The following is a 26293-nucleotide window of genomic DNA, read 5'->3' as shown; positions in this document are numbered from 1 at the left end:
TCATTGGGTGATTGGGTGACCTCAGGGAAGTTTTGAACCTGTGGGACTTAGTTGCACTGACTCTGAAATAGAGATAAGAAATATCATGTTGGATGCATGAGACAAGTGCTCAGGGCTGGTGCACTGGGAAGACCCAGAGGGATGGGATGGAGAGGGAGGTGGGAGAGGGGATCGGGATGGGGAACACATGTAAATCCATGGCTGATTCATGTCAATTTATGGCAAAAACTACTACAATATTGTGAAGTAATTAGCCTCCAACTAATAAAAATGAAAAAAAAATAAAAAATAAAAAATATCATGTAATTAGCATGAAATTTATATGAGAAGTGTGTAAAAATGATGTTAAAGTGTTCAATAAATGATATCTATAATTAAGCATAATTTATCCAATGTATAAAGCTAGTACTGCTGTTGTTGCTAAGTCGTGTCTGACTCTTTGCAACCCCAGGGACTGTAGTCCGCCAGGCTCCTCTGTCCGTGGGATTTCCCAGGCAAGAATATTGGAGTGGGTTGCTATTTCCTTCTCCAGGGATTGAACCTACATCTCCTGCTTGGCAGGTGGATTTTTCACCACTGAGCCATAGGGCGTCAAACCTTGACAGAATACAAGAGAAGAAAAGTATTAACTTTGCACTAAGGAACATTAACTTGAAAAATTCCAAATAAAACACTAGTAAATTAAGTCTAATTATAAGTAAATGTATCAGTATAACATTATTTGGACAGGTCCAATAAAACCCATGTAATTATCTCAATAGGAGCTAAAAAATTTAAGATTTTTTAAGATTTTCTTAAATTTTTTTAAATTTAAGAAATTTAGGATTCCAAAATCTGTGCTTGATTTAAAAAGGATAAAAACACCTTGATTTTTCTTTTTCTAAATAAGGGTAAATCAACTGCTGCCTTAATATTTGACAGTGACACATTGAAGGCATTCTATTAAAATTAAGATCCAGACAATTCACAATTATTTTAGTTTATTGGTTTTTTATTATTTTGTTATTCTAGAGGTATAGGCCATTGAAGTAAGATGTTCAGCAAAACATTTACTGTGTTCAGGAAGCTGGTATTTATTAACCCATCTTCGTGGTCATAGGCCCTTATTTTATTTTGATAGCTTATTCCTGTGTAGCCCATTTAAGGAATATTTGATAGCATCCCCAAACCTAGGAGAGATCTTTGCATTTGTTTCTAGCAAAATCTTTTAATTCAGAAAGTTGCTATACTGGATTCTAGCCTTTGTAAATATTGTGCTTATCAACTAAGGTAAATGTGTAAGGATAGTCACTGTATTAGTGCAAAGATAGGTATACCCAGTATTACACTGTCTTCTCACATGAAATAACTCCTTAAAACAAAGCACCTCAGCAAAAACCAAGAGAAGACAAATTTTTAAACCTATAGATACTACTTGTGTTTACCTGCTCTCATGACTGTAGATTCTTCCCATCACATTCTAGAAGCCCCTACTCCAACACCATCACTAAAAATTCACCTAGCCATACGACAACCACACATTGTCCTTTTCCTCACCCTCCACCCACCAGTGGGGGAGCCAGCCCTTGGATGCTGTCCCCTGAGATTATGTAATCCAATGACTCTATTTATAGTTGACACAGTATAAATTAGTAGTGAAAGATTGTCCTGTTATCTATCCATTTTAGAGAGAATGATTAGGAATTTATGGCTCAAAGAAGAAGAAATACAAATAGCCAATAAACATATATTAAAAGTCAGGAATTACTAATAAAAACAATGAAATTATTTCTCATTAGTTACCTTGGCAGAAATTAGAGAATGACAATATCCAGTACTGTTGAAGGCATGGAAAATAGGGTATTCTCATACACTGTAGGTGGTGTAATAATTACTATAAACTTTGGAGAAAAGAATCTGGCAATGTTATTAAGATTTAAAGTGCACCTGCTGTTTTATTTAACACTTCACTCTCAGAAACCTGAGTGAAATAAAAATCATATTATAAAAAGACTATTTGGAGATGTTTCAGTCTGTATGTAAAATCAGAGTTGTAGAAACCACCTTAAATATCCAACAGTGAGAAAATGGTTGAATTAATTTTGATATAGCCAAACTGTGGGACTGTATAACTACATTATTCAACCATTATCAGTAATTAATTATTTATGATATATGATATGGCTCATATGTGGAAGTATAGGGAGTCCTCAGAGATGCTGCATGTTTGATTTCATACCACTGCAATAAAGCAAACATCGCAATAGGGTGAGTCACGTGAAGTTTTTGGTTCCTAGTGCATATAAAAGTTATGTTTACACTGTGCTTTAGTCTATGAAGTGTGCAATAACATATGTGTAAAAAATGTACATACCTTAATTAGAAATACTTTGTTGCTAAAAAATCTAAGCCTTCAGTGAGTCATAACCTTTTTGCTCTTGGAGTGTCTTGCCTCTCTATTTATAATAGGCTGCTGATTGATCAAGGTAGTAGTTGTTGACGGTTGGTGTGGCTGTAGCAATTTCTTAAAATAAGACAGTGAAATTAGCTACACACACTCTTTCACACTTTTTCACTGCTGCATGCAGTGCTGTTTGATAGCATTTACCCACAGCAGAACTTCTTTTAAAATTGGATTTTATCCCAATTTGCTGCTCCTTTATCAGCTAAGTTTTCCTAGTATTCTAAATTCTTTGTTGCCACTTCAGTCTTCACCAGGAATAGATTCCATCTCAAGAAACCACTTTCTTTGCTTATCTTTAAGAACAGCTCCTCACCTGTTAACATTTTATCATGAGAATGCAGCAATTCTGCAGGTCATATCTTCAGGATCCACTTTTAATTCTAGTTCTCTTGCTATTTCTACCACATCTGCAGTTACTTCCTCTTCTGAAGTCTTGAACCCCTCAAAGTCATCCATGAAAAGTTGAAATCAACTTCTTCCGAACTTCTGTGTATGTTGATGTTTTGACCTCTTCTAATAAATCACAAATGTTCTTAATGGCATCTAGAATGGTGAACTCTTTCTAGAAGATTTTTAATTGACTTTGTCTAGATCCATCAGTGGAATCACTACCTATGACAGCTACAGCCTAATGAAATGTGTTTGTTAAATATGAAGACTTGAAAGGCAAAATTATTCCTTGATCCATGGATTGCAGAGTGGATATTGTGTTAGCAGGCATGAAAACAACACTAATCTTGTATATCTTCATCAGAGCTCTGGAGTGAGAAGGTCCATTAGCAATGAGCAGTCCCATTTAGAAAAAAATCTTCTTTTGAGTAGTACGTCTCAACAGTGGGTTTTAAAATAGTCAGTAAACCTTGTTGGAGGCCATGTACTATCATCCAGGCATCATTGTTCCATTGATACAGTACCGGCAGAGTATATTGAGCTTAATTGTTAAGGGCCCTAGGGTTCTTGGAATTGTAAATGAGCACTGGTTTCATCTCCAAGTCACAAGATGGCATAAGTTTCTAATAAGAGAAGCTTTGAAGTCAGGTACTGACTTTTCCTCCCTAGGTATGAAAGCCCTGGATAGCTTCTGCCTCCTATATAAGTATATTTTGTCCATGTTGAAAGTCAGTTGTTTCATGTAGCCAGCTCACTGCAACTGCTTCATCAGCACTTGCTGCTTTACTTGCACTTTCATGTTATAGAGACAACTTTTTTCATTAAGCCTCTGCTAGCTTTAAACATTTCTTCTGCAGGTAAAAGTATTACATGCAAATGGAAATCAAAAGAAAGCTGAGGTAGCAATATTTGTATCAGACAAAATAAAATAAATCAGACAAATAAATAAATCAGACAAAATAGACTTTAAAGACAGAAAAGGACTTAACATATTGATCAAGGGGTCAATTCAATTGTAAATAAATATGCACCTAATGTAGGAGCACCTATATATGTGTAGCAAATATTAAAGGTATAAAGAGAGAATAGGCACAGAGGGAGAACTGGACAGTAATACTGTAGTAGTAGGGGGCTTTAACACTCCAACCCACTTACATCAATGGACATATCATCCAGACAGAAAAGCAGCAAGGAAACACTGACCTTAAATGACAAATTAAACCAAAGAAACTATATATATATAGTTCAGTTCAGTTGCTCAGTTGTGTCCGACTCCTTGTGACCCCATTGACTGTAGCACACCAGGCTTCCCTGTCCATCACCAACTCCCAGAGTTTACTCAAACTCATGTCCATCGAGTTGGTGATGCCATCCAGCCATCTCATCCTCTGTCGTCACCTTCTCCTCCTGCCCCCAATCCCTCCCAGCACCAGGGTCTTTTCCAATGAGTCAACTCTTCGCATGAGGTGGCCAAAGTACTGGAGTTTCAGCTTCAGCACCCGTCCTTCCAATGAACACCCAGGACTGATCTCCTTTAGGATGGACTGGTTGGATCTCCTTGCAGTCCAAGGGACTCTCAAGAGTCTCCTCCAACACCACAGTTCAAAAGCATCAATTCTTCGGGGCTCAGCTTTCTTTATAGTCCAATTCTCACATCCATACGTGACTACTGGAAAAACCATAGCCTTGACTAGATGGACCTTTGTTGACAAAGTAATGTCTCTGGTTTTTAATATACTATCTAGGTTGGTCATAACTTTCCTTCCAAGGAGTAAGCGTCTTTTAATTTCATGGCTGCAGTCACCATCTGCAGTGATTTTGGAGCCCCCCAAAATAAAGTCTGACACTGCTTCCACTGTTTCTCCATCTATTTCCCATGAAGTGATGGGACCAGATGCCATGCTCTTAGTTTTCTGAATGTTGAGCTTTAAGTCAACTTTTTCACTCTCCTCCTTCACTTTCATCAAGAGGCTTTTTAGTTCCTCTTCACTTTCTGCCATAAGGGTGGTGTCATCTGCATATCTGAGGTTATTGACATTTCTCCCGGCAATCTTGATTCCAGCTTGTGCTTCTTCCAGCCCAGCATTTCTCATGATGTACTCTGCATATAAGTTAAATAAGCAGGGTGATAATATACAGCCTTGACGTACTCCTTTTCCTATTTGGAACCAGCCTTTTGTTCCATGTCCAGTTCTAACTGTTGCTTCCTGCCCTGCATACAGGTTTCTCAAGAGACAGGTCAGGTGGTCTGGTATTCCCATCTCCTTCAGAATTTTCCACAGTTTATTGTGATCCACACAGTCAAAGGCTTTGTCATAGTCAATAAAGCAGAAATAGATGTTTTTCTGGAACTCTCTTGCTTTTTCGATGATCCAGCGGATGTTGGCAATTTGATCTCTGGTTCCTCTGCCTTTTCTAAAACCAGCTTGAACATCTGGAAATTTACGGTTCATGTATTGCTGAAGCCTGGCTTGGAGAATTTTGAACATTACTTTACTAGTGTGTGAGATGAGTGCAATTGTGTGGTAGTTTGAGCATTCTTTGGGATTGCCTTTGGGGATTGGAATGAAAACTGACCTTTTCCAGTCCTGTGGCCATTGCTGAGTTATCCAAATTTGCTGGCATATTGAGTGCAGCACTTTCACAGCATCATCTTTCAGGATTTGAGATAGCTCAATTGGAATTCCATCACTTCCACTAGCTTTGTTCATAGTGATGCTTTCTAAGGCCCACTTGACTTCACATTTCAGGATGTGTGGCTCTAGGTGCCACACCACCTAGATAATCACACCATCGTGATTATCTGGGTCGTGAAGATCTTTTTTGCACAGTTCTTCTGTGTATTCTTGCCACCTCTTCTTAATATCTTCAGCCTCTGTTAGGACCATACCATTTCTGTCCTTTATCGAACCCATCTTTGCATGAAATATTCCCTTGGTATCTCTAATTTTCTTGAAGAGATCTATAGTCTTTACTATTTTTCCTGTTTTTTCTCTATTTCTTTGCGTTGATCGCTGAGGAAGGCTTTCTTATCTCTCCTGGCTATTCTTTGGAACTCTGTATTCAAATGGGAATATCTTTCCTTTTTTCCTTTGCTTTTCACTTCTCTTCTTTTCACAGCTATTTGTAAGGCCTCCTCAGACAACCATTTTGCCTTTTTACATTCCTTTTCCATGGGGATGGTCTTGATCCTTGTCTCCTGTACAATGTCATGAACCTCCATCCATAGTTCATCAGGCACTCTGTCTATCAGATCTAGTCCCTTAAATCTATTTCTTGCTCCTACTGTATAGTCATAAGGGATATGATTTAGGTCATACCTGAATGGTCTAGTGGTTTTCCCTACTTTCTTCAGTTTAAGTCTGAATTTGGCAATAAGGAGTTCATAACATGAGCCACAGTCAGCTCCTGGTCTTGTTTTTGCTGACTGTATAGAGCTTCTCCATCTTTGGCTGCAAAGCACATACTCAGTCTGGTTTTGGTATTGACCATCTGGTGATGTCCATGTGTAGAGTCTTCTGTTGTGTTGTCGGAAGAGGGTGTTTGCTATGTCCAGTGCATTCTCTTGGCAAAACTCTGTTAGCCTTTGCCCGGCTTCATTCCGTACTCCCAATGCCAAATTTGCCTGTTACTCCAGGTGTTTTTTGACTTCCTACTTTTGCATTCCAGTCCCCTATAATGAAAAGGACATCTTTATTGGGTGTTAGTTCTAAAAGGTCTTGTAGGTCTTCATAGAACCAGCTTCTTCAGCTTCTTCAGTGTTACTGGTTGGGGCATAGGCTTGGATTACCGTGATATTGAATGGTTTGCCTTGGAAACGAACAGAAATCATTCTGTCATTTTTGAGATTGTATCCAAGTACTGCATTTCAGACTCTTTTGTTGACCATGATGGCTACTCCATTTCTTCTAAGGGATTCCTGCCCACAGTAGTAGATATAATGGTCATCTGAGTTAAATTCACCCATTCCAGTCTATCTTAGTTCGCTGATTCCTAGAATGTTGACATTCACTCTTGCCATCTCCTGTTTGACCACTTCCAATTTGCCTTGATTCATGGACCTAACATTTCCAGGTTCCTATGCAATATTGCTCTTTACAGCCTTGGACCTTGCTTCTATCACCAGTCCCATCCACAACTGGGTATTGTTTTTGCTTTGGCTCCATCCCTTCATTCTTTCTGAAGTTATTGCTCCACTGATCTCCAGTAGCATATTGGGCATCTACTGACTTGGGGAGTTCCTCTTTCAGTATCCTATCATTTTGCCTTTTCATACTGTTCATGGGGTTCTCAAGGCAAGAATACTGAAGTGGTTTGCCATTCCCTTCTCCAGTGTACCACATTCTGTCAGACCTCCACCATGACCCGTCCGTCTTGGGTGGCCCCACACGGCATGGCTTAGTTTGATTGAGTTAGACAAGACTGTGGTCCTGTGATCAGATTGGCTAGTTTTCTGTGATTATGGTTTCAGGGTGTCTGCCCTTTGATGCCCTCTTGCAACACCTACTGTCTTACTTGGGTTTCTCTTACCTTGGATGTGGGGTATCTCTTTACGGCTGCTCCAACAAAGCGCAGCCGCTGCTTCTTACCTTGGATGAGGGGTATCTCCTCACGGCCACCCCTCCTGACCTTGAATGTGGAGTAGCTCTTCTTGGCCCTCCTGCGCCTGAGCAGCCGCCGCTCCTTGGACGTAACATTCCCTCTGAAAGCCTCAAAGCACACGTTCTTTTCAAGTGCATGTGAAACATTCTCCAGGATAGATTGCATGCTAGGCCACAAAATAAGCCTGGGGAAATTTAAGAAAATTGAAGTCATATCAAGTGCTTTTCTAACCACAAAACTATGAGCCTGGAAAGCAACTATAAGGAAAAAACTGCAAAGCACAAAGATGTGGAAGCTAAACAAATGTTATTAAACAAGAAGTGGATCATTGAAGAAATCAAAGAAAATCATAAAATACCTGGAAACAAGTAAAATGAAAATAATAATCTGAAATCCATAGGATGCAGTAAAAGCAGTTCTCACAGGCAAGTTTATAGTGATACTGGCTGACCTCAGGAAACAAAAATCTCAAATAAACAATTTACCCTTGCACCTAAGGGGAGTAGGGGAGAAAAAGGAACAAACAAAATCCAGAGTTAGTAGAGGGAAAGAAATCATAAAGATCAGAGCAGAAATAAATGATATAGAGATGAAAAAAGAAAAAAAGAAAATATTAGTGAAACTAAGAGCTGGTTTTTTGAAAAGATAAACAAGATTGACAAGCCTATAGCCTAATATGTAAAACAAAGAGGGTGCTCAACATGATAAAATCAGAAATGAAAAAGACATTATGGCTGACACCACAGAAATAAAAATGATCAGAAGAGACTACTATGAACAACTACATAGCAATAAAATGGACAATCTAGGAAATATAGGCACATTTTCAGAAATGTACAGTGTCACCAACCATCAGGGAAATGCAAGTAAAAACCCCAATGGGATATCACCTCACACCTGTCAGAATGGCTGTCAATAAAAAGAACACAAATAACAAATGTTGGTGAGGAAGTGGAGGAAATAACCCTTGTACACTGTTGGTAGGAATGTAAATTGGTACAACCACTGTGGAAAACAGTATGGAGGTTTCTCAAAAAACTAACGATAGAACTACCATTTGATCTAGAAATTCCACTCCTGAGTATATTACAATTAGAAGATATATATTTACACCCCAGTACTCATATCAGCATTATTTACAGTTGCCAATATATGGAAGTAACTTAACTATCAACAGATGAATGGATGAGAAGATATGATACATACACACACACACACACACACACACATGCAACATGGAATACTTCTCAGCCATAAACAGAACAAGATTTTGCCTTTTGCAGCAACATGGCTGGACTTGGTGGCATTATTCTAAGAGAAATAAATCCGACAGAGAAAGACAAATACTGTGTGCTATCACTTAAATGTGGAATCTAAAAAGTATAACAAATGGGAATATAAGAAAGAAGCAAACACGCAGATATAGGGAACAAACTAGTGGTTATTAGTGGGGAGGGAGGTGCAGTATAGTGGTGGGGAATGAGAGGTACAAAGTATTTGATGTAAGCTAGGCTACAAGGTGGAGAAGGCAATGGCATTCCACTCCAGTACTCTTGCCTGGAAAATCCCATGGGTGGAGGAGCCTGGTGGGCTGCAGTCCATGGGGTCGCTAAGAGTCGGACACGACTGAGCGACTTCACTTTCACTTTTCACTTGCATGCATTGGAGAAGGAAATGGCAACCCACTCCAGTGTTCTTGCCTGGAGAATCCTGGGGACGGAGGAGCCTGGTGGGCTTCTGTCTTTGGGGTTGCGCAGAGTCAGACACGACTGAAGTGACTTAGCAGCAGCAGCAGCAGCAGGCTACAAGGATGTATTGTACACATGAGGAGTATAATCAGTGTTATTTTAATTCTACATAGAGTGTAACCTTTAAAATATGCATAAAATATATATAAATACATTTAAAGTTTATCTCTTTTCCTAAATATTGGCCTCTAAGCTCTCCTTCCCCCTTTTTTAATTAAATGAAAAGAATTGTGGAGAAATTTAGGAATGTTTAAATAATAAAAATAATTTATAGTGATTTTTTTTCTATTTATTGTGATGACAGGGATCATCTGAGTCATGAATTGTTCTTCCTTAGTCATATTTCTATGTGCTTCAAATTAAAAAAAACCTTTTTTTATTGAGGTGCAGTTGATTTACAATGTGTTTTTTTAAAATTGAAGTCAGAATTTAAAAATAGTATTAATGAACCACTTCAAAATGGTGGTAGGCTTCTGTTTTCATGAATCTTGATTAAATGTTTTCTGGTTTTTGTCATAAAGATAATAAAGAGGCTTGCCTTTATTGTTCCTACTTCACCTCTGGTTCTGGTACCTGTCTTATTATATTGATCTTAAGATTTTAGTTGTATTGACAGGGATTCACTTAGTCCGTGATAGAAGCTGTGATGAAATGCAGGGAAGGTTCTGTAAACTGAACTCTAGCAGTGCCCACAGAGTGGCACTAGCAACATCAGTGGAAGAACATTTAAGAACCAATTTAGAGTGTTTGCTGGCCCAGTGGAGACATTGATTATACGTTTTATACATTATCTAATCTTAGTATATGTTAACTACATGATAAAACATTATGCAGTTTTTTTTTTTCTTTCATGTTTTAGAAGAAAGCTTTTTTTTTCCCCCTACTTTTCAGAAAAAACAAGGAGAGAAATGACAGCCAAAGGTTCTACAGGAATGGAGGTTCTGCTGTCAACATTAGAGGTTGGTCACTGATATGCTTTAATTATGTAGCTGTTAATACCAACTAGTACTTAGGGGAAAAAAACTGAAGTACAGAATTTTTATCCTAGTGGAAGAGCCAGTGAATGGGAGTTTGTTTTATTTTTTAGATTATTCACAATGGGGATATAAGCATTCTGATATGTATTAGGTAAATTTCTAACTTTATTTCCCTATGGTTATAATGATAACCCTATTTTAAACCTTAACATTAAAAATAAAACACTAATTGGAAATAAACCTTTAGCTTAAATGATTGAAATTGGAAATTCTCACTTATTGTGTTAGTTGCTATATATTCATGATTAAGTGTACTTCATACATTGGTTGCATAACTGTTGATATTAATTACATTTCTGTGCTAGTATAAAAGTTTGTGGTGGATCAGCAGGACATGCTCAGAATCACGATTTTATATTTTATTCAGTGAAATGTTAAGAATAAGGATTAAGTACATTGTATACCTTAGAGTTAAACAATGTTATATGTCAAATTATATCTCATTAGAACTGGGGAGGGGAGATCAGGGAGTGAGTTCATGTGTTGTTGTTGTTCAGTTGCTCAGTTGTGTCCGACTCTTTGCGACCCCATGGACTGCAGCTCACCCGGCTTCCCTGTCCCTCACTATCTCCCAGAGTTTGCTCAAACTCATGTCCATCGAGTCGATGATGCCATCCAACCATCTCATCTTCTGTCGCCCCTTCTCCTCCTGACCTGTCTTTCCCAGCATCAATCTCTTTTCCAGCGAGTTGGCTCTTCACATCAGGTGGCCAAAGTGTGTGTGTGTTGTGTCTGTGTTTTGAATGCACCTCACCATATGGCCCACAGGGTCTTATTTCCCTGACTAGGGATTGAACCTGTGCCCTTGGCAGTGAAAGCACAGAGTCCTAACCACTGGACCACCAGGGAATTCCTGTTTTTTGTTTTTTTTTTTAGTTAAAGTGTAATTAATTTACAATATTATATTTTTTATAGTTTCAGATGTACAGCATAGTGATTCAATATTTTTGCAGTTTATACTCCATTAAAATTATTATAAGATAATGGCTATAAATTCCCTGTGCTGTACAATATATTCTTGTTGCCTGTATTTTTTACATAATAGTTTGTAAGTCTTAATTCCATACCCCTAACATGCCTGTTTCCCCATTGGTAACCACTAGTTTGTTTTCTGTATCTGTGAGACTATTTCAATTTTGCTTTATCCATTTGTTTGTATTATTTTTTAGAGTCCACATATAAGTGATGACATGTAATATTTGTCTTTCTCTCTGATTTATTTCACTAAGCATAAAATCCTCTAGATTCATCCACATTACTGCAAATGATAGAATTTCATTATTTTTTTTTATGGCTGAGTAATATTGTTTGGCTGTTGGTGGATACTTGGGTTGCTTCCATAGCTTGGCTATTATAAATAGTACTGCTTTGAACATTGGGGTGCATATATCTCTTCAAATGTTTTTGTTGCCTTTATTTGTTTGGCTATATACTCAGAAGTCAATTGCTGGATCATACAGTTGTTCTGTTTTTAGTTTTGAGAAACATTCATACTGTTGTCCACAGTGGCTATACCAATATACATTCCTACCAGCAGTGTACAAAGGTTTTTTCTTCCACATCCTTTGCAACCTTTGTTTTTTGTGTTGTTTTGATGATAGCCTTTCCGACAGGTGTGAGGTGAAACCTCGTTGTTTTGATTCTTATTTCTATAATAATTGTCCTTGCATATGTGTGTGCGCTAAGTCACTTCAGTCGTGTCTGAGTCTTTGCAACCCCATTGACCATACCTGGCCAGGTTACTTTGTCCATGGGATTGTTCACACAAGAATACTGGAGTGGGTTGCCGTTTTCTCCTCTCGGGGATCTTCCCAACCTGGGGATTGAAGCTCTGTCTCTTATGTTTCCTGCATTGGCAGTGGTTCTTTACCACTGGTGCCACCTGGGAAACCATAATAATTATCCTTATATCTCCCATTTGTAATTCACCACCTCCCATCTCTGTTGACCTCAATAAATTGAGACATGAACAAACAGAAAAAAGCATGGGTAACAATACATGTACCAGTCCAAAAAACCCTTTATGAAAAAAGGGTAAAACAAAAGACAAGGACATTATATAATAATAATAGGATCGATACAAAAAGAGGATATTAAATTCGTTAACATATATGCATTCAATATACAGCATCTAAAAATATAAAGCAAATACTAACAGACACGAAAGGAGAAGTAGACAATAATGCTCAACAGTAGGAGACTTTAACACCTCACTGACTAGACCCTTCAGGTATGACCTAAATCAGATCCCTTACAATTATACACTGGAACTGGGAAATAGATTCAAGGGATTAGATCTGATAGACAGAGTGCCTGATGGACTATGGACGGCAGTTCATGACATTGTACAGGAGACAGGGAACAAGACCATCCCCAAGAAAAAGAAATGCAAAAAAGCAAAGTGGCTGTCTGAGGAGGCTGTACAAATAGCTGAGAAAAAAAGAGAAGTGAAGAGCAAAGGAGAAAAGGAAAGATATACCCATTAAAATGCAGAGTTCCAAAGAATAGCAGGGGGACATAAGAAAGCCTTCCTCAGCGGTCAGCACAAAGAAATAGAGGAAAACAACAGAATGGGGAAGACTAGAGATCTCTTCAAGAAAATTAGAGATACCAAGGAAACATTTCATGCAAAGATGGGCTCAATAAAGGGAAAAATGGCATGGACCTAACAGAAGCAGAAGATATTAAGAAGAGGTGGCAAGAATACACAGAAGAACTGTACAAAAAAGATCTTCATGACCCAGATAATCATGATGGTATGATCACTCACCTACGAATGCAAAGTCAAGTGGGCTTTAGGAAGCATCATTACAAGCAAAGCTAGTGGAGGTGATGGAATTCCAGTTGGGCTGTTTCAAATCCTAAGAGATGATGCTGTGAAAGTGCTGCACTGAATATGCCAGCATATTTGGAAAACTCAGCAACAGCCACAGGACTGGAAAAGGTCAGTTTTCATTCCAATCCCAAAGAAAGGCAGTCCCATAGAATGCTCAAACTACCAAACGATTGCACTCATCTCACACGCTAGTAAAGTAATGGTCAAAATTCTCCAAGCCAGGCCTCAGTATTACATGAACTTTGAACTTCCAGATATTCAAGCTGGTTGTAGAAAAGGCAGAGGAACCATAGATCAGATTGCCAACATGTGTTGGATTATTGAAAAAGCAAAAGGTCCAGGAAAACATCTACTTCTACTTTATTGGATATGTCAAAGCATTGGACTGTGTGGATTACCACAAACTGTGGAAAATTCTGAAAGAGATGGGGATACCAGACCATCTTGAGACCTCTTGAGAAATCTATATGCAGGTCAGGAAGCAACAGTTAGAACTGGACATGAAACAACAGACTGGTTCCAAAATGAGAAAGGAGTACGTCAAGGCTATATATTGCCACCCTGCTTATTTAACTGATGTGCAGAGTACATCATGAGAAACACTGGGCTGGATGAAGCACAAACTGGAATCAAGATTGCCAGGAGAAATATAAATAGCCTCAGATATGCAGATGACACCACCCTTGTGGCAGAAGAGCCTCTAGATAAAAGTGAAAGAGGAGAGTGAAAAAGTTGGCCTAAAACTCAACATTCAGAAAACGAAGATCATTAAAAAAAAAAAAAAAAAAGAAAATGAAGATCATGACACCCAGTCCCATCACTTCATGGCAAATAGATGGGGAAACAGTGGAAACAGTGACAGACTTTATTTTGGGGGGCTCCAAAATCACTGTAGATGGTGATTGCAGCCATGAAACTAAAAGATGCTTACTCCCTGGAAGGAAAGTTATGACCAATGTAGACAGCATATTAAAAAGCAGAGATTTTACTTAGCCAACAAAGGGCCATCTATTCAGTTCAGTTCAGTCACTGATCCTGTCTGACTCTTTGTGACCCCATGACCCACAGCACGCCAGGTCTCCCTATCCATCACCAACTCCTGGAGTCCACCCAAACCCATGTCCCTTGAGTCAGTGATGCCATCCAACCATCTCATCCTCTGTTGTCCCCTTCTCCTCCCACCTTCAATCTTTCCCAACGTCAGGGTCTTTTCAAATGAGTCAGCTCTTCACATCAGGTGGCCAAAGTATTGGCGTTTCAGCTTCAACATCAGTCCTTCCAGTGAACACTCAGGACTGATCTCCTTTAGGATGGACTGGTTGGATCTCCTTGCAGCCCAAGGGACTCTCAAGAGTCTTCTCCAACACCACAGTTCAAAAGCTTCGATTCTTCTATGCTCATCTTTCTTTATAGTTCAACTCTCACATCCATACCTGACTGCTAGAAAACCATAGCCTTGACTAGACGGACCTTTGTTGACAAAGTATTGTTTCTGCTTTTTAATATGCTGTCTCAGTTCAGTTCAGTCGCTCAGTCGTGTCCTACTCTTTGCGACCCCATGAATCGCAGCACGCCAGGCCTTCCTGTCCATCACCAACTCCCAGAGTTTACTCAAACTCATGTCCATTGAGTCAGTGATGCCATCCAGCCATCTCATCCTCTGTTGTCCCCTTCTCCTTCTGCCCTCAATCTTTCCCAGCATCAGGGTCTTTTCCAATGAGTCAACTGTTGGCCAAAGTATTGGAGTTTCAGCTTCAACATCAGTCCTTCCAATGAACACCCAGGACTGATCTCCTTTAGGATGGACTGGTTGGATCTCCTTGCAGTCCAAGGGACTCTCAAGAGTCTCCTCCAACACCACAGTTCAAAAGCATTAATTCTTCGGCGCTCAGCTTTCTTCACCGTCCAACTCTCACATCCATACATGACCACTGGAAAAACCTTAGCCTTGACTAGATGGACCTTTGTTGACAAAGTAATGTCTCTGGTTTTTAATATGCTGTCTAGTTTGGTCTTGACTTTCCTTCCAAGGAGTAAGTGTCTTTTAGTTTCATGGCTGCAATCACCATCTCCAGTGATTTTGGAGCCCCCCAAAATAAAGTCTGACACTGTTTCCACTGTTTCCCCATCTATTTCCCATGAAGTGATGGGACCAGATGCCATTATCTTAGTTTTCTGAAATTTGAGCTTTAAGCCAACTTTTTCACGCTCCTCTTAAACTTTCATCAAGAGGCTTTTCAGTTCCTCTTCACTTTCTGCCATAAGGGTGGTGTCATCTGCATATCTGAGGTTATTGATATATGTCCTGGCAATCTTGATTCCAGCTTGTGCTTCTTCCAGCCCAGCGTTTCTCATGATGTACTCTGCACATCAGTTAAATAAGCAGGGTGGCAATATATAGCCTTGACGTACTCCTTTTCCTATTTGGAACCAATCTGTTGTTCCATGTCCAGTTCTAACTGTTGCTTCCTGACCTGATATAGGTTTCTCAAGAGGCAGCAATCTCAATAATGACAGAATGATCTCTGTTCGTTTCCAAGGCAAACATTCAATATCACGGTAATCCAAGCCTATGCCCCAACCAGTGATGCTGAGGAAGCTGAAGTTGAATGGTTCTGTGAAGACCTACAAGACCTTTTAGAACTAACACCCAATAAAGATGTCCTTTTCATTATAGGGGACTGGAATGCAAAAGTAGGAAGTCAAGAAACACCTGGAGTAACAGGCAAATTTGGCCTTGGAGTACAGAATGAAGCAGGGCAAAGGCTAATAGAGTTTTGCCAAGAGAACGCACTGGTCATAGCAAACACCCTCTTCCAACAACACAACAGAAGACTCTACACATGGACATCACCAGATGGTCAGTACTGAAACCAGATTGATTATATTCTTTGCAGCCAAGATGGAGAAGCTCTGTACAGTCAGCAAAAATAAGACCGGGAGCTCACTGTGGCTCATGTCATGAACTCCTTATTGTCAAATTCAGACTTAAATTGAAGAAAGTAGGGAGAACCACTAGACCATTCAGGTATGACCTAAATCAAATCCCTTATGACTATACAGTGGAAGTGAGAAATAGATTCAAGGGACTAGATCTGATAGACAGAGTGGCTGATGAACTATGAATAGAGGTTGGTGACACTGTACAGGAGACAGGGATCAAGACCATCCCCATGGAAAAGAAATGCAAAAAGGCAAAATGGTTGTCTGAGGAGGCCTTACAAATAGCTGTGAAAAGAAGAGAAGTGAAAAGCAAAGGAGAAAAGGAAAGATATGGCCATTTGAATACAGAGTTCCAAAGAATAGCCAGGAGAGATAAGAAAGCCTTCCTTAGTGATCAACACAAAGAAATAGAGGAAAACAGCAGAATGGGAAAGACTATAGATCTCTTCAAGAAAATTAGAGATACCAAGTGAACATTCCAAGCAAAGATGGATTCAATGAAGGACAGAAATGGTATGGACCTAACAGAAGCAGAAAATATTAAGAAGAGGTGGCAAGACTACACAGAAGAACTACAGAAAAAAGATCTTCGTGACCCAGGTAATCACAATGGTGTTATCACTCACCTAGAGCCAGATATCCTGGAATGTGAAGTCAAGTGGGCCTTAGAAAGCATCACCACGTACAAAGTTAGTGGATGTGATGGAATTCCCGTTAAGCTATTTCAAATCCTGAAAGATGATGCTGTGGAGGTGCTGCACTCAATATGCCAGCAAATTGGGAAAGCTCAGCAGTGGCCACAGGACTGGAAAAGGTCTGTTTTCATTCCAGTCCCAAAGAATGCTCAAAGTACTGCACAATTGCACTCATCTCACGTGTTAATAAAGTAATGCTCAAAATTCTCCAAACAGGTTTCAGCAATACGTGAACTGTGAACATCCAGATGTTCAAGCTGGTTTTTGAAAAGGCAGAGGAACCAGAGTAAATTGCAAACATCCGCTGGATCATCGAAAAAGCAAGAGAGTTCCGGAAAAATATCTATTTGTGCTTTATTGACTATTCCAAAGCCTTTGATTGTGTCGATCACAATATGCTGTCTAGGTGGGTCATAACTTTCCTTCCAAGGAGTAAGCGTCTTTTATGATTTCATGGCTGCATTCGCAGTGATTTTGGACCCCCCCAAAAATAAAGTTAGCCACTGTTTTCACTGTTTCCCCATCTATTTGCCATGAAGTGATGGGACCAGATGCCATGATCTTAGTTTTCTGAAATTTGAGCTTTAAGCTAACTTTTTCAGTCTCCTCTTTCACTTTCAGCAGGAGGCTCTTTAGTTCTTCTTCACTTTCTGCCATAAGGGTGGTGTCATCTGCATATCTGAGGTTATTGACATTTCTCCCGGCAATCTTGATTCCAGTTTGTACTACCTCCAGCCCAGCATTTCTCATGATGTACTCTGCATGTAACTTAAATAAGCAGGGTGACAATATACAGCCTTGATATACTCCTTTCCTGATTTGGAACCAGTCTGTTGTTTCATGTCCAGATCTAACTGTTGCTTCCTGACCTGCATACAGGTTTCTCAAGAGGCAGGTCCGGTGGTCTGATATTCCCATTTCTTTAAGAATTTTCCAGTTTGTTGTGATCTACACAGTCAAAGGCTTTGCCATAGTCAATAAAAAGCAGAGACTTTACTTAGCCAACAAAGGGTCATCCTTTCAAGGCTATGGTTTTTCCAGTAGTCATGTATGGATGTGAGGATTGGACTATAAAGAAAGCTGAGCACTGAAGAATTGATGCTTTTGAACTGTGGTGTTGGAGGAGACTCTTGAGAGTCCCTTGGACTTCAAGGAGATCCAACCAGTCCATCCTAAAGGAGATCAGTCCTGAATATCCATTGGAAGGATCGATGCTAAAGCTGAAACTTCCAGTACTTTGGCCTCCTGATGTGAAGAGCTGAGTCATTTGAAAAGACTCTGATGATGGGAAAGGTTGAAGGCGGGAGGAGAAGGGGACAACAGAGGACGAGATGGTTGTATGGCATAACCGACTCAATGGACATGAGTTTGAGTCAACTCTGGGATTTGGTAATGAACAGGGAGTCTTGGCATGCTGCAGTCCATGGGGTCCAAAGATTTGGACATGACTGAGCAACTGAACTGAACTGAACAGGACATTACATCCCAAAACAGCAGAATACATAATCTTTTCAAGTGCACATGGAAACTTCTCCACACAGCAAGTCTGAAAAAATTAAAAGGCACATGAAAATATGTACAATAAGGATACTGATAGCGTATGGTGAATGGTGTCGGATTTGTGATCTCTGAAGAATGTTTAGCTTCGGGACCAGGGACCAGACTTGATCACTCAAGAGCTTTTGTGTAGCAGGGTTTTATTAAAGTATGAAAAGGGACAGAGAAAACTTCTGACATAGACATCAGAAGAGGGACAGAGAGTGCCCTCCTTACTTGTCTTTAGTGAGGGAATTATGTGCTTTTTTATTTAGCTACTACAGTAAATCAAAGAATGTCTCAAGGTTGTAAAAATTTTACCAGATCCACTGCCACAATTCACATTTTAGGATAACAGGATTCGAATTTAACAGTAGAAAGATCCTACCAGATCCACTCCCATAACCTGCATTCTAAGAACAGGATTAGTCAGGTTTTCAAGAAGGAAAGCTTCCCTGGTGGCTCAGATGGTAGAGCATCTGCCTATAATGCGGGAGACCAGGGTTCGATCCCTGGGTTGGGAAGATTGCCTGGAGAAGGAAATGGCAACCCACTCCACAATTCTTGCCTGGAAAATCCCATGGACGGAGGAGCCTGGTAGGCTACACTCCACGGGGTCACAGAGTTGGAGAGGACTTCACTTTCACTTTCAAGAAGGAGAAATTGTCCTCAAGCAGGATACATTGTTGTTATATAATCCTTAGTACAGAAGAACTGAGTTGTTTGTTGTATAATAATCAGTCCTGGGCTTAAAGAAAGGAAAAAAAAAAGTTTTATGTTACTAAGACTAAGGAATGTAGAGAAAAAAAAAGTCCTTTCCTCCTCCTTGAGAATTCCAGACCTCTTTCCCCTCAGGAACCCCCCAACTTCTTATCAACCTGCCTAAAAATTGACTCTCTTATTGGAGTTGACTTTCAATACCTTATTGTTTTAAAGTGGGGTGTTAAAGTCCCCCACTCTTAAGTATTATTGTCAATTTCTTCTTTTGTGTCTGTTAGTATTTGCTTTATATTTTTAGGTGCTGTATATTGAATGCATATATGTTAATGAGTTTAATATCCTCTTTCTGTATTGTTCCTTTTATTATTATGTAATTCCCTTCTTTATCATTTGTTTTACAAGTTTTTTGTCTGATATGTATATTGCTACCCATACTTTTTCTGTTTGCTCCTGTCTCAGTTTATTGAAGTCAGCAGAGATGGGAGGTGGTGAATTACAAATGGGAGACTTATCTGGATAAGGCCTAGGATAACAGTGTAACTTCCATTCAGATTTCAGTGGCCTGAACTCAATCACATGTCCCAAACCTAATTACAAAAGAGCTGGAAAATGTGGTTTGGCTGTGTACCCAGGAAGAAGATAAACACATAGAAATATTGCTCCTGTAACAGTCCATTCTTTTCTTTAATAAATGTTTGTCTCTCATTCTTCCAACTTCATCCCCAGTGAATCAGTGGTCCAGTTAATGATGCCCTCAGTGCTGAGACAAAGGTCTCTGCTTAATGTGTGGTCCTCTTTCTATTCTCGACTTGACTTTTTGGACCCATTAGTTTCTGCCCTAAGATGGTGAAGCAGAGACAATATTTATTCCTTTTTGGAAGGAGTTAGAACAAGAGTTCCATTCTAGGCACTGATACATTGCAATTCTGAAATTTGTCTAAATAAACACTGTAAAATCCTTCTATTCTGAGATCAGGCAGTTTCTTGAATAGGCCACAGTTCTGTTGTCTATTTTTCTTTATCCAAACATTGCTTTTATTAAGAGAAATGTAACCAGAGTACAGTGTTTAAACGTTTTCTCTTATTAGATTGTTTGTCCAGACTTTGGAAAATATTAATAATTACTCTTCAACTTTACTGGTAGGAATGTAAATTGCTCCATGAAGAGCAAGTTAATAATACCTATCAAAATAAATGTCCATATCATTGACCCAGAAATTCCAGGAATTTCCCATGCACAATTGTACTTGCTTCCCTGGAAATGTATGTACTTGGTTTTGGTTACAATTTTTTAATAGCAAAAGATTTTAAATATTTAAATGTCACATTGAAAGGTGCTTACCAATGGCATTGCCATTTAATGGAATATATCAGGTAGAATTATATCATTTGGAGAAATCTATATATAAATACATATTTATATGGATTTTCTGTATTTACATTATCTTGCTGGATATGCAAAAAATTGATAATGCAGTTACTTTTTGAGAGGGGAACTCAGTGACTGGTTAGTCACCATATATACATTGTCATGCCTTTTATATTTTGATACATTTATTTGTATTATCTACTTGGTAGAAGTTGATGTGTCCAAATGACAAATTAATTCCTGTTGATATTAATAGCTCAGATGATCTGCAAAAATTTTTAAGAGCAGTAAGATGAGACTGAAGTGATGTTTGAGAATAGTGAAAACCTAAATACATTTATTCTTAGAGAAACCAAAAAGGTCATCTGTAAATGTAGGTAGTTCCCAACAGAGAGAAGTTTGGGAGTCACAGACTTATAATGTTTTAATAAAGCAAATAAACTGTTTATTTCAGAACACAAAAGATCTTCAAACTACACTTAATATCTTGAGCATTCTTGTTGAGCTGGTGTCAGCAGGTAAGTTTTTGTTTCTTTTGGTCTATTTCTATTTGTAAATAATGATCAAAAGTGTATCATGTATACTTTGGAATTTTCTGATTCTCATACAGAGGCTATTCTGAGTGTTGGAATTTGGAAGCCAAAATGTCATACTCTTTGTTGTTGCTTTGTTTTTGATATCTTCCAGTGTCCCTCAAACCCATGTGGTTTAGAGCCTTGAACATGAGTTTTGCATCGATGTTTATTTACTGTCTGTGCTATTTTTTAATTAATATAAATAAAGTAAAGTTTTATTTTGATGTTGTTTGTTTGTTTTCTGAAGTCATCACTTTTACTTGAATGCTAACAAGGTGCGCTATCTAATATATTATGGAAGAATTTGTGGTTTGAACAGATTTCTTTCAAAAAACTTTTTAGGTGGAGGTCGAAGAGCGAGTTTCTTGGTCTCCAAAGGTGGTTCACAAATATTATTACAGTTACTTATGAATGCCAGCAAAGAATCACCCCTGAATGAGGAGTTAATGGTGCAGATTCATTCCATTCTTGCAAAGATTGGACCGAAAGGTAAGGGTTTCACTTGCATGACTATCAAGTGGAACGACTTTTGTTACGTTGGTTCTGTGCCTTGAAACTGGTAAACTTTAAAATCTAAAATTTTACTACTTATTCTTAGCCTTAGTTAGGAATGCTTTTTATAGTCAACTAGTGACCTGCACAAATTGAGGATCCAAATTCCCACCTATTTCTATTGCATGTGATGGAAAAAGGAAGAAAAAAATGTGTCAGAATCAGAAATGTGTCTTGGTGTGTGTATTTCTGGCATATATATGTTATAAAGGATACACAGAACATGAATATTGTTGAGGCTAGAAGGAGGGAGTGTGGGTGGGAATGCTTTGAGGAGCATAGATATAAAACATGTTTCCTTTTCATTGTTGTTCAGTCGTTAAGTCATGTCTGACTCTTTGCGACCCCATGAACTGCTGCGTGCCAGGCTTCCCTGTCCTTCACTACCTCCCTGAGTTTGTTCTCACTCTTGTCCATTGAGTCAGTGATGCCATCCAACCAACAGTGATAGTCATGTCTCAATGCTTAAAAAGCTTACAAACTAGTTAAGATCAAAAGAGGTATAAAAAATTGTAAGAGTGATTTATTTATTGTAATATTGTGTAAGACATACAAAATATTGAAAACTACAAATTGAGAAAACATAGGCTATAAAACAGTGGAGGAAGCTGATTTAGGTTAGATTAAACGAGAAAAGCATTCTTTGACTAGAACCTAAGCTCAGTGTATAGTTGTCTGTCTGCCCAGAGATTGAAATGACTATCTAAATTCTTCAGTAGTGATTTTTTAAGGGTTCTGCCATTGCCTTGTGGCTTTAAACTTTAAAGTATTTGGCTAAAGTGCTTTTTCTAAAAAGTGTCTGAAAATGTGTGTACAGTTTGTATACTTATGTGTATTTCATGCATATCTTTTTGTATTGTATGATATTTATTTATTTATTTATTTTTGTATTGTATGATATTTAAATAATACTGTTAATAATAATTGTCTTAAGGTATCTCTGAGATGACTTTAATTTTTTAGGTATCTTAGGGACCTTAAGACTTAAACATATATTCAGTTTATATAAGAAACATGTTAGCTCTTTCTTATTTTTTTAAACTCTTATATTTGAGATTTAAGGGCTACTTTCTGAAATTTTTTTTGAAAACAAAAAATAAAATGAGAAAACCTTTTTGTATTGGTGAATATTGTTATATCATGCTTCCTCCTCTATTTAAAACCAGGTTATCTTTCCTGTGCTTTTCATTAAAGCATGAAGCTTTCATTATCTTTCTTGTGCTTAAATTAAGATATTGTTTAATTTATATTTTTATTTCTTTAATGTCCCTTGTAAGTTGTAGTTCTTTTAATATTTTCCTCTATACTTCTAAATTTTTGCTGTTTCCTTTATTATTTGTCCTAGTTTTACATTTTTATATTATTCAATTATATTTGAATTTCTTGGGTGATTTTCTAACTTTTTTATTTTTCCCTTATGAGCTGAGAATAATTTTCCCTTAGGAATGTTAGGTTTCTTGACTTACATTTTCTGTTGTTGATGAAATAACTTTGCTTGCTAGTCTTGCTTACTTTCTTTGTTAAAAATCTTAACATTCTTAAATTCTTGTTGCCCAGATTTTTTTTTATTATTTTAATCTCTTCCTAATAATAAAAATCAAGAACTTTCTTCTGTTCCTTTTCTTTGTTAAGAATTAGCTCCCTCTAGAAATTTATTTGATAATATTTTTTAGATTATTTTCTAATAAGCTGTTCATTTTTTCATTATATTGTTTTATGGCTTCCCCAGTGGCTCAGCAATAACAAATTTTCCTGTAATGCAGGAGCCATAGGAGACTCAAATTCAATCCCTGGATCGGGAAGATCCCCTGGAGGAGGGCGTGGCAACCCACTCCAGTATTCTAATGCCTGGAGAATCCCCTTGGCAGGGAGTCTGGTGGGTTACAGTCCATAGGGTTGCAAAGAGTCACTACTAAAGTGACTTAGTATGCATGCACACATATTCTAAGTCAGAAAACAGTATGGTTAATATTAAGTAAATAATGTTGGTAATGTACATTTAGATTCTTTGCAATTCTCCTTAACCTTGTGATGGCATTCCTTGGACTGTGTTAAGCTGGAGAGACTTTCCTGTGTAGGGTGGATCAGTTAAGTTATTCCTTTCAATAATAGTCCAAGTCCAGCCTCTGTTGCCCTGCCCTGTCATCCTACCTGCCCCTTACTCCTTCTTTCAAGCCATGTTTTAAAAATGTAAGAAGTATTAAAATATATAATAAAATGATTACAGCTTTAGTTATTTCAGGTCAACTTTATATTAATAGTTGATAATATGCATTCATAGTATTAATTTTAGAAATTCCATTTTTTATGACATTTTCATTTTATTCAAAAATTACATAGGAATAAATTATGTTTGTTCATTTATTTTTAAACAGACAAAAAATTTGGAGTGAAAGCTAGAATTAATGGAGCTCTAAATATAACCCTGAGTTTGGTCAAACAGAATTTGCAGAATCATCGCTTGGTTTTGCCTTGTCTTCAGCTTTTACGAGTATATTCTGCCAACTGTAAGTATTTCAGAGAAGCTTTTAGTTAGCTCAATGTTGTGACATTAACAGAAAATGAAAATTTTAAAGTACTTTAACTCCATAAATCTCTAAAAGTTGTGGACAAGGAATGAGAATATTTAATATGGCTGTTTGTAATTCTAACCACTCCCTCAAAGGTGATGTATGGAAGAAGGTGAGTTGACAAAGTCTTAAGAATTCTCATTAATTCCCCCTATTTGTAAAGGTATGTAGTGAGGTTGATGAGTAGGCAGCCTGTGGAAAAGATGTTGAAGAATATCAGAGTATTGACAACTGGAAAAACTGCTGCACCTAATTGGATTTTTACAGATAAGAGGAAAATTGAGAAGGAAGGAATATGGTGGCATAGACACCTGGAGCTAATTATCTTTAGCAATCAATAGGGAAGTAGCAAAACCAGAAATAAATAGGACAGGAGCCTCTGAGGAAGCTGTAGAGAGCAGTGATCAGAGAGAGAGCCTCAGATGAAGTGTCTCCCAACATAAACACACTCACACCCATGCCCACACCCACCCTCCCAGATGAAGTGTCTCACAACATACACACACACACACACACACTCTCTCTCTCTCTCTCTCTCTGTCTCTCACTAATATAATATTAGGTCCCAACCCCTGAGGTATGGATTTTCTTTCTATTCCCTGACTATGGATATGAGATTGCAGTGGTTAACAAGATGCTTGAGATTGAGATTGTAGAGTACATTTTATTGTAAGAACATCATTGCAAAGTAATGATAATCTCAGTGGTAGGTTTGTGTGTATGTGTGTGTATTTATCTATTGTCAGTCTCTATACTTTGAAAGTATAGCTAAAGGTGTGCTCAGAGAAAAATAGTTTTGAATACTTAAATAGTTAACACTTAGGTAAATAAAAAGAGCATAAGAAGATTAATGAATTGGCTGTTTACAAAGAAATTAGGAACAGAGCAATAAACATAAGGAAAATAGAGAAGTGAAATAGAAAAAATACATTATAAAATTAAAAAAAAAATCATTAAAAAATAAAACAATTGGATTAAAAATAGATGAGCCACTGAATTCCCCAATTAAGGAAGAAGACAAAAACAGACTAAAATTAGAAGCGATAATGGAGTGATAAGCAGATACAGAGGAAATTAAAATCATCAAAAACTTCAGGGATTACATTTTTAGGGCATTTTATTTCATTAAGCACCAGGAGGCTAGTAAATGGTATATCTATAATTTTTAAATAATATTTCTTCAAGATTGAAAATGTTAGGCCCGGTTTTCTGGTTAGGTAATTGTTTGCATGTTCTGTCTAAAGCTGTGACCTCTTTTTGCCTACTGCAGTCGCTTTAATTCAGGTCCTCATGACTTCTCACCTAGACCACAGCCATCTTCCCTACAGTGCTGTTAGATCTGACCTGCGTCTAAAATCTGACCTGCAGATCTGATTTGTTGTTGCTTTTGGGCAATTCCCTATAGTTGAAAGAACAACTTCTAGGAACTTTCATAACTTATTTACTTCTTTTCCCACTTCATCTTCCCATTGGCATGCCTTTGAAGTATCAACTAAGGTGGACTTTATGAGAGACATAGAGTTCACATTTACTTAAACAGTTTGTATGTTTTTCAGCCGTGTGCCACATGTATAAACATTTCTATCCACTGAAGTTTTTAAATCACTTTACATCTTTTTTTCCCCTTCCCAGCTGTGAATTCTGTATCTTTAGGGAAAAATGGAGTTGTGGAACTGATGTTTAAAATCATTGGACCATTTAGTAAGAAGAATTCCAGTCTTATGAAGTGAGTAAATGTTTTAAGTGTAAATAGAAGTATACCCTTGGTTATTTTGGGCCTTATCATCCTAATCTGTACAGTGAGATGGTTGAGTTCAGTTGTATCTAGGGTTCTTTCTTAGTTCTTAGTGATTTAATTATGATAAAGATTTTCTTTAGTATAAAGTTTAATCTTCAAAAATATATCAGAATTAGAAAACTAAATTTACAGTTTTACAGAAATTTAGACTTTGAATATTCCTAGATACTATAATAGGAAAAAAGACCTTTACAGAGTATCACTCATTCAGAAACATTTATTGAGTGCCTACTATATTCCCTACCCAATTTTATAATCTTTTGATGACTGTTTCCTTCATTCTCACAGTTATCTGGATATATTTTAAATTTATATATTTCTTTTTTGTCAAATAATGTCATTCTTTTTCTTATTTGAGATAACGTGCATATATATGTATGTCTCAAAATATATATTAATGTTTGTGTGTATATGTATAGATATATATACACACACCCACAAATGTATATATAGATAGTTACACTCATTTATGTGTCTTT

The 26293-nt window shown here is 37.7% G+C and overlaps 1 protein-coding gene across 3 annotated transcripts in view; it reads left to right on the top strand.

Annotated features, from left to right (window-relative positions):
* Positions 1-26293, top strand: part of AGTPBP1 (ATP/GTP binding carboxypeptidase 1) — a 182236-nt gene that overhangs the window by 36083 nt on the left and 119860 nt on the right. For 2 of the 3 annotated variants that reach the window (XM_043453279.1, XM_043453281.1), the window contains exons 4-8: positions 10075-10142; positions 20774-20837; positions 21237-21383; positions 23822-23953; positions 25649-25742. In XM_043453279.1, coding sequence (XP_043309214.1) covers positions 10075-10142; positions 20774-20837; positions 21237-21383; positions 23822-23953; positions 25649-25742 — 505 coding nt within the window. The remainder of the gene's footprint in view (positions 1-10074; positions 10143-20773; positions 20838-21236; positions 21384-23821; positions 23954-25648; positions 25743-26293) is intronic. The other variant, XM_043453282.1, reaches the window with a different exon arrangement.

Source organism: Cervus canadensis, chromosome 30, assembly GCF_019320065.1.
Source record: "Cervus canadensis isolate Bull #8, Minnesota chromosome 30, ASM1932006v1, whole genome shotgun sequence".
NCBI classification, from domain to species: domain Eukaryota; kingdom Metazoa; phylum Chordata; class Mammalia; order Artiodactyla; family Cervidae; genus Cervus; species Cervus canadensis.
The sequence above is the reverse complement of the archived record's forward strand: the minus strand, read 5'-3'. Positions and strand labels throughout refer to the sequence as shown.